Source organism: Lygodium microphyllum, chromosome 29 (genome assembly GCF_053477565.2).
Source record: "Lygodium microphyllum isolate KBCC chromosome 29, Lygodium_microphyllum_v1.1.10, whole genome shotgun sequence".
Lineage (NCBI taxonomy): Eukaryota > Viridiplantae > Streptophyta > Polypodiopsida > Schizaeales > Lygodiaceae > Lygodium > Lygodium microphyllum.
In genome coordinates, this window is record NC_141163.1 from 9,319,006 (window position 1) to 9,328,291 (window position 9,286).

Sequence of the window (9,286 nt, forward strand, 5' to 3'; positions counted from 1 at the left end):
ATGTAGACAAGAAGAAAAGGCAGACGAAGCTTGACTTGTAGTCACAGAAGCTTGTCTTCGTGGGCTACAGCATGACCACGAAGGGCTATTAGCTCTACGACCCATCCACATGGAAGATTGAGGTGAGCCAAGATATGATCTTAGATGATGAGGCTCTAGCCTCCGACAATCCAGTTGATGGTCCTTGTGCAAGTGATACCTTGTCATCAACTAACCCTCCCCCACCCTCAATTCCTCTTCTTCCTTCCAAGTTCCCTATTGCCACCCCTCCCTCGTCATCGGCTCCTCCCCCTCCACCTGCTCCTCCATCTACCCCTGCTTTCCTTCCACCCTTGACAAATACTACTTCTTCACCAAGTACTTCCATCCTTTAGCCTCCTCACCGGACCTTCACCATCAGGAAGGGAGCCTTCTTCAAATCTAGAGGATGCCCCTCCACTTCAGGAGGGAGAGTCCCTTCGACAAGTGTATTGCAGGTACCGGAGACTTCCTTGTCTCTCACGCAGTAGGATAAGCCTCTCCACATTCCTTTGTGATATAGATGGCTTATGCAAGATTTTGGTGTTTCTCGCTTTCTTGCTAACCCTTCCAAGTCCACGCAAATCCACTAGATTATGCTCTTATGTCACATATTCTTCAAGATAGAGAGCCTACTACAGCTGATGAGGCTCTTGCACAGGATGTTTGGAGGCAAGCTATGCAACTGAGCTCAATACTATTGAGCGAAATCGGACTTGGGAGTTGGTTCCGCGCCCTCAGAAGTAGAAGGTGATTGGTGTGAAGTGGGTCTTTAAGACCAAATATCTTGCAAATGGTTCCTTGGACAAAGGCTTGTTGCCAAGGGTTTTGCACAACACATAGGATTGGACTATTTTAAGAATTTTGCACCTACCGCTTAGATGTCTACTATTCGGGCTATCTTGGCTATTGTTGCCCATCATCATTGGCCTGTTTACCAAATGGACGTCAAGTCTGCCTTCTTGAATGGCGTCCTAGAGGAGAAGATTTATGTTTCCAACCTCCAAGTTTTCTTGTGTAGGGGAAGGAGGACCATGTCTATAGGTTGCAAGAGGCCCTTTATGGCCTAAAGCAAGCTCCCAAGGCAAAGGATTGATCGATTATTCTTACTGAGTGGCTTCCATCAATCGGTACATGACCCTAATCTTTACCACAAGGTTGCGGGTGACATCTGTGTTTTGATTATTTTGTATGTGGATGATCTTATCATCACTGGAAGCTCCACATAGAAGGTTGATCGAACTCCGAAGATTTTAAGCCAAGAGTTTGACATGATGAATCTCAGGTCCTTCACTTCTTCCTTGAATTGGAGATCTATCAAATGGCATAGGGCATTTTTATTTCCTAGCACAGGTACATCTCCAAGATTCTAATTTGGCCAAGTGTTGGCCTCTTTCTTGCCCCATGGACCCTAAGCCCAAGCTTGTGGCAGCAAGAGATCCCCTTATTAATGCTACCCGTTACAGGTGCCTTGTTGGTTCTCTGATCTGGCTTATTCATACTCTGTTGGACATCTCTTTGTGGTGGCTTTGCTATCTTCTTTTATGAAGACTCCTACATAGGATCATTGGAGAGTAGCCTTGTGTGTTCTTCGGTACTTACAGGGAACTCAGTCCTACGGGATCATGTATGGGAGTGACTCTGATTGGGAAGGTGATGTGGATTGGAGACGGTCCACTATTCAAAATTCCTCTTCAGTCAATGCAGTATTTCTTCCTTCATGCTAGCTCGGCACAGAGGCAGATTGGCACAATGACTCAGTCGGAGGTAGCTTGCAGAGTCTTGGTGGATTCCATAGACTGAGAGGAGATACCCTACACTCTTGATCTTTTTAAACTTAGGTCTTTTTTCCAAATTTTTCACTTTTTTCAATTTCCATACATCTCATTCCAATATACCATGTAAACTTACACATAAATTTTATCTCTTCTTATCTGGAGAGAGATGATGATACCAGTTGTATTGGTTATGGTCTCATAGGCCACTCTGGCCTTTTAGAGACGTTAATAGATCTTTCTTTCTTTCTTTCTTTCTTTCTTTCTCTCTGTGTGCTCATGTTTCTTTTTCCGTCGTGTACTCTCGCAAGTCCTCGAGACATGAGAGTTCAAGATACAATTTTCTTTCTTACACAGTTTGTTTGCTGCATGAGCATTGTATATTTAGTATTCAGTCATTCATTCATATTCTCTGTGTTCATTGTCTCTGAGTTACCCTAACCCTAACTGTGTTCTTCTGAGTTTATGCTTTGTCATATGCTTTAGTTTGTGTTTTTGCGTTAGGGTGTTTCTTTACAGACCCAATGCCCCACAACTACACTAGTTGCCTCTGTGAGAGTGCACAACACAAGAAGGAACATGAACACAAAGACAGAAATAGACAGATTGTAAGAAAAGACGAAAGAAATATACACTCGAAAAGGAAAGAATGCTGAATGCAAAAGGACTGATCAGTCCTTGCACACAACCCATAGCATCAATGAGGGCACCAAATCAAGCTAATGATAATGGCAGCACCGAAGACAGAGGAAGATGCCGGAGTCAAAGTGTGCACCTGCCAAGGAAGGAGAAAGATGAATGAATGAATGATCTGCCAACTGAGTGGGAAAGGCCACAAATAGCCAAATACCCCCAAATCTGGCCGACCTAGAATTTAGGACCAAAATATGGCCAACCAACATTTTATGTCAAAAAAATGCCCAAAAAATGCCAAAAAATTCCCAAAAAGGGTAGACAATGTCTAATAAGTGATACACACTGGTATATGCAAAAAATGCCCGGAAAATGCACACAAAATCTCGACTAAAGGAGACAATACACTAAAATGCAATAAATTGAATGCTCTAGAATGAGCTATCTCCTCTGTCAAAACAAGTGATAGACAAGTCAAAGCTCCTAAAGTCCTTGTCTGACTCAAACTGCGGCTCACAAGCAAGAGATGACAAGGCATAACAATCATGACTGCTAACATCCTCTCTCAAATCTTTGATGTGACAGACCATTAAGAAAAAAATGGATCCTAGAGTGGCAAGCGGAATGCCAATGTCAATAAAGTCCATCGATGTAGATTGCCAATGAAGAAGCTCCTCATGATCTTGGGAAACCCCTTTAAAACACTAGGGGCTAGGGAATCCACAATCGCATCACCGAGATCGTCCCCCTCTAAAAGGGACGAGGGATACAAGGAAACCACCAGAGGAGAGGGTGGGGGATGGGAAGGAACCCACAAAATAGATGGTGCACAAGTGGGAGCGGGTGTAGCAATAGACAACTACCTTGGAGGACCCTGCATAAGATAAGGGAAATGAAGCCTATAAAGCTCATTCTCCTACCGACTTGTCACAATAACAACCCCTATAGAAGAATCCTTAATACAAAGAGCCTGCTTGGTGAAGATAATAACCCAAGTACCAAGCTTAGTAAGGCCATAAATTGAGAGGAGGGGAAAGCCCAAGTTTGCAACATAAAGGGCCTATTAAGGGGAGTCAAAGCGTAGTCAGGAAACAAAGGCAAAATGCCAATACCACTAATAGGCACTGATACAATGTCACCAATAGTGACAGAACCCTCAAAAGGGCATAGATCTTAAAACAAATCACCTTAAGGAGTCATATGACTAGAAGCTCCACTATCAACCAGCCAAGACCTCTCAGAAGACGAGACAACCACAGAAGAATACTCCTCCAACTCAACAATATGAAGGAACACCAACTCATGGTAAACCGTTGGAGTAGAGGTAGAAGGCTTGGAGGTTTTAGCTCCATCCTTCATTCCCGGACAAAGGTGAGGGTACTTCTTCCAACATTTCCCTTCTGGATGTGTCCCCTTCCAGCAATATGGGCATTTAGGCTTCTCTGAACCGGAGTAAAAGCTTGAAGAACTCTCCTATCCTTTAGCCTTGGACTTCCCTTTCTTCTTCTTTCCCTATCTCAAACCTACAATAAAAGCTTTGGTGGAGGTTGATCCATTGGCAAATTCTTTGTCATGCTCGTCACACTCCAAAACAAGCGGAGCAAGTTCCTCCCATAGAAGCTTCTCACACGTCCTTGATATGATCCTGCCAAGAGATGCAAGCTCATCCCTTATATCCTCCAATCTGTTAATATAATCCTTCATGGAAGAAGAATCATCAATAGCAAGCATCCATAATTTCTTCTCAAGAGTAAACCATTGGACAAATGTCTCTGATGGTACAAAGAAGCAAGCTTTGTCGACACTTCCACTACTTATTGCAACCCACGAACATACACTAGGACAAAATCCTATAAACTCATAGAGGAAAAACCAGGCTCTAGAGTTGAGCCGATCTGATAAGGCCACATGATCCATCAATGATCCAACAATGGGATCCTCCATTAGATGAGAAATAGAGGGGGTAACAAACTCCCAAAGATCGAAGGTATCAAGGATGCACTCCACCTTACACGACCAAAGCAAGTAGTTTGAACCATCAAGCCAATCCTCTTTGGGTAAAGGGAGTACGAGCACGTGTATAGAGAGTGCCATTGATGGCATAAGGATGCCAATAGCATGGGCCTTCTATGAGACATGGAGAGAATGGGAAGGAGAGTGTGCCAAAACAAACGAGCTAGGTGACCATGCTTCACAATCTGCGCGATAATCTCACCGCTATGCAAAGGAGTATGGAGAAGGCTCCTCATTTGTATCATCAAAGCCGCGAATCTGATTGTAAGATATCTTTAAAATCCTACAAGACACCCACATGAAATCTGCATTTTGGTGGTATACAGCCCCGAAACAAGAGGAAACGACTACAGGCTCACAAGGAAGTCTATGTAGAGGATCCATCTAGGGGAGAAATACTATCGCATGCACAAATCGACAAAACGTTGATGTGGCAAGGCCGCCTAGCAATTGCAGTAGTCTCCTCCACGAGAAATCAGCTCTCTCTCTCTCTCTCTCTCTCTCTCTCTCTCTCTCTCTCTCTCTCTCTCTCTCGGGATGATACTATGTAAGAGTGTACAACAAAAAAAGAAACACAAAGACAAAGACAAAGGAACTAAGAGAGACTGCAAGAAAAGAATAAAGAAATCTGCACTGAACAAGGAAAGAATGTTGAATACAAAAGAAGGACTTATCAAGCCCTGGACACAGCCCATAGCATCAATGAGGGCACCAGATCAGGTTGATGGTGATGGCAACACTGGAGATAGAGAAAGATGATAGAGTAGAAGTGTGCACCTTAAATCTGGCTGACTTGAAATCTGGGGCCAAATTACAGCCCATCAGCATTTAATGCTGGTTTGGCCAACATTTAATGCTAGTAAAATGCCTAAAAATCTCCAAAAAAATCCCAAAAAAGGGTGGAGACAAACTGTTGTATGCAAAAACTGCCCGGGAAATGCACACAAAACCTTGACTGAAGGAGAAAATGCACTAAAAGGCAATAAACTAAGTGCTCTAGAATGAGCTACCTCCTTCATCAAATAAAGTGTTAGACAAGTCAGAGCCCCTAAAGTCCTCGTTTGACTCAAACTGAGGATCACACACAAGAGATGACAAGGCATGACAATCATGACTGCTAACAGCCTAAATTGGGCAGTCCCCATATAATCAATGCTTACTTCACTCATGGAAAGTTCAGCTATTGAAGACGCTATTCGGAGATACAAGCTGTCGTGACTTTTGGCTCTATGCCTTTACTTCTAACTTACGGTAAGGTAAGTGATCAAGAGTTTTAGTTTTATTTAACAAAAGTGATAGCCAATATATTTTATTTTGAAGTCTGGTTGGCATTTGAATCCTCGCCATGGTATAACCTAAATCTTCAAAGAGTGAATCCAATCTACAAGTCAACATTCTAAAGTTGTGATGCAAATGTTTCATCACTTTGACTCTCACCTCCAAAGGTAGGTTGACTTTTTCCTCGGTTCTAGTTCAATAGAATAAAAAACACGAAAGTCCTTTCAAGAATTAAAAACATGAAAGTCCTTTCAAGTACAACCAACTAAGTAACAAACAAATTAAGTAGTTAAAAGCAACCAACCTTTCATAAGAGAGTTTCTGACCATCAAAACAACACACACATGCGCCCACACACATGCACGACTAGGGAGAGAGAGGATAAGCATGAGGAGAGGATGAAGAACAGTACCAGCCAGTGTGAATCTGAAAGAGCTACGGTTATTGCAAGCTGATCTAGCAGCTCTGTGAAAATTTCAGCCACTTTTGTGTCCTCAAATGACTCCAAATAAGCATTGTTAGTCAAAATGTCAGCTAATTCAATGGCAGCTTTACGAGTGCGCCAATTCTTAGAAAGAAGACCTCCAGGACCCTTCAGCCCTGACCAGATCCACCTTAAAGAGGTCATTGGCACACGCGACATTTTCTTGCTGTTTTCTTTTGTAGGCACTGCAAGTTCAAGTTCCCTTTCCTCGCCAAGATGCTTCTCATCTACGTGATTTATCTCATCAATAGAAATATTTTCATGAAGCCGGTGCTTGTCCGAAGCAAGCATCCAATTTGTGTTGTGGCAAGTGGCAAAACGGAAAGCGATAGTCAAATGTTTTAAGCAATATAGCCAGGACGCGCATTGCTGAGGAGCAGCCCTGCTTAAATGACTGGCAACTCGAGCACCAAACCCCTTCTTAAATGCTGCCTCGCATAACGCTTCACAGCAATCCCTGCAAGAACTTAAAGCCTCTCCTTCGTGCTGTCTCTCCATAATATCGATCTTCTCCACTTTGTCTTCTAGGGAAACAATGCATCCTCTCAACTCTTCATCAAGACTTTCAAAGCTCCCTTTCGTCTCCATTAAAGGTGCAATTTCCAGGATTTCTGCTTCGATGTAAGCAATTTCTCTGCCATTGACAGATGCCGTGTCTCTGCACGTGAGAGAAGTTTTCCTTCCGTTTCCTGCTGCGCGATAAAGGCATGATGGCGAGCTGCTGGCTTCGGCATGCGAGGTCCGCCTATGAGCTTCCTGATCATGATCGGAAAACTTTTGAGCAAGCTTCAGAAGGAAGGAAGCAGACAAGGAAGCTGCAGCGACGAGAGCCTGGGCTTCCTCTTCCAACAGATTGTCCGTCAGGAGCTGATGGAATGCGGAGGTGAAAAGCAAACGTGCAGCGTGAAGACCCTCTGCTACTGAGTCGTCCATGACGTTGATGTGTGAGAAAGAGAGAGAGAGAACCGGACGGGCCGTGCGGGCTCGGGGTTTTGGGTAGAACTATCTTTTGAATTTCGTAATAGAGCTCTGGAAAAGTCGAGACTCCGGGGTCGGAACGAAACTTCGAGTTCTATGATTCATAATCACCGGTTGGATGACAGATTAGCAGACAGGGTAGCTGTACGAGTATAATTATGGTCACCTAGTATAACCATCCATGGCTGTATGCCAACCGGACATCGTGTGGGTGTATGGGAGGCATCCTCTTAGTGTCCATGCCATGCACATTTGATAGGGGCTTCACTCGCACTTGGCAAATGGTTTTTTGGGAGAAAAAATAAAAACTAGTGTGTGGAAAGCGAGCAGTTGAAGACAGCCAAGAACTGCCACATGGAGTCACCATGGTGATCGTCCTATCATGGCCTTGCATGTAGGAGTGTGGGGGCACCTTGCAACCATCCAACCTTGCCTGGAAAAATGTATGCTTCTCTGTTGTGCTCTTTCCTCCAAGTCAAACTCGTCGTGCTTTGCATTGGTTTCGTCTAGTTGCTAGCTTCTTTGTCCAATGCCTAAGGGTTTCTTTGCACGATTAGAATATTTCATTGTACCACCATGCCTCCATGAGAAGTTTGGAGGAAAGAGAAGCAGAACAAGTCACGTAACCTTGAAGATGTCAATATCTATAATCTAATGCATTCTATGAGCATTCTGACTATGAAGACAACCACAACAGAAGCATGTTGTATCCATGCTACTCCATGCCTTGTCCTTGAGAGAGATCTTAAAAGGAAATCATTAATTGATGGATGCATGACTTCATCAAAGGAGACTAGTGAAAGTTCAACACAAACTGTTATGTGTTTTTATTGTTCTTTGCCAAGGCCTTTCTCCGCGTGGGTGGCCTCGTGTGTTTAAACCTCTCTCTCTTTCTTTATTGCTCTCTTGCTTGTATCCATTTTTGCTCCCTCATCTAGATCTTGTCCCTTGTTGCTTGCATTTGCACTCGTCGAGTCACCTCCCCTTGCAACTACCTTGATTAATCGCCAAATCTTCACCCAAGGGAAGAGTGCTTTCCCCCTTCCTTCTCTTTCCTGATACTCACAATTTGATGCAATGCTTCTCCTCGGTTTCATTTGGAAGCATTCGTAGAAGAAAGTTTCTCCAAGATATAAACATTTGAGTAGAAAATTGAATTGAATATAAAACTTTTGGGTAATGCAATGTTGTTTCCATGTTGCTCCATGGCACTGTGCGATCTATTGTTGAGATTATCAAAGTGGACACACATGATTTGAAGCTAAATCGAGGGGTGGAAGCTTTTGGGAAAGAGGACCTACATCCTTATATTTTGAATCTCGCAAACGAAGGTGAGGATTTTTTTAGATTTCAAGATTGTTAGTTTTTTGTCATAATGTCGACTTAACTGATTGGAAACTCATTGTCATGCGGGTTGAAAGGTTATGTTAGAAGTATATGTCTTTCCTTCTTTCCCCTATAAGCTTAAAAGCATGTAGACCTTCTATCCCATGCAACTTGAAAAGCTTATGTTAGAAGTAATTTTGTAGTTCATAGAATGATGGTTGTCACGCATCTTTCATTTCTCTTGTTGTATCTTTCAATTGACAGATTGGCGAGATTTCAAGAATGTCAATGCAAAGTTGCTTCTTGGAGCTAATAATTGAGTAATCAACAAAGGTCAAAAATCGGAAGGACTGGCAAGTGGATTGGGATGTTTTCATTTTGATGTTTCCAAGTCCAAGGTAATGCTCCCTTGTCCATATGCAAATGTTGCATTACATGGTTTAATTCCTTATGAGGCTTTCCCTCTCTTCCAACCTAAGTCAATCATGGGATGATTTTGAAACATTCCATATTCCATACATCCTCATTTGGAATACGTTTGATTTCTTGGACATGCCAAAAGTTTTTAACTTGCTACAATTGTTTTGTTTTGTATTTGCCACTTAAAATTTTCATTTTCATGTCAATACTGACATTTCAATATGCCAACTGCTAATTGAATATGCATTTAGAGCACGTGATTATCCCTCTACTAGTGCTTTTGAAGTTGCTCCCTGAAGCTACCTGGATTCACCTTATAAAATGTTGATTTAGCCTGATATCATTTAGCTTAGCCCCAAAG

At 42.8% G+C, this 9,286-nt stretch overlaps 1 protein-coding gene across 1 annotated transcript in view; it reads right to left on the reverse strand.

The window, feature by feature from the left end:
- The window catches only part of LOC148010359 (uncharacterized), a 51,450-nt gene extending 44,212 nt beyond the window's left edge, over positions 1-7,238 (reverse strand). Inside the window, exon 1 of the mRNA XM_087671062.1 lies at positions 6,130-7,238. Within this exon, the coding sequence (XP_087527188.1) occupies positions 6,130-7,134 (1,005 nt within the window). The 5' untranslated portion in view covers positions 7,135-7,238. The remainder of the gene's footprint in view (positions 1-6,129) is intronic.
- Positions 7,239-9,286: the final 2,048 nt, after the last annotated feature.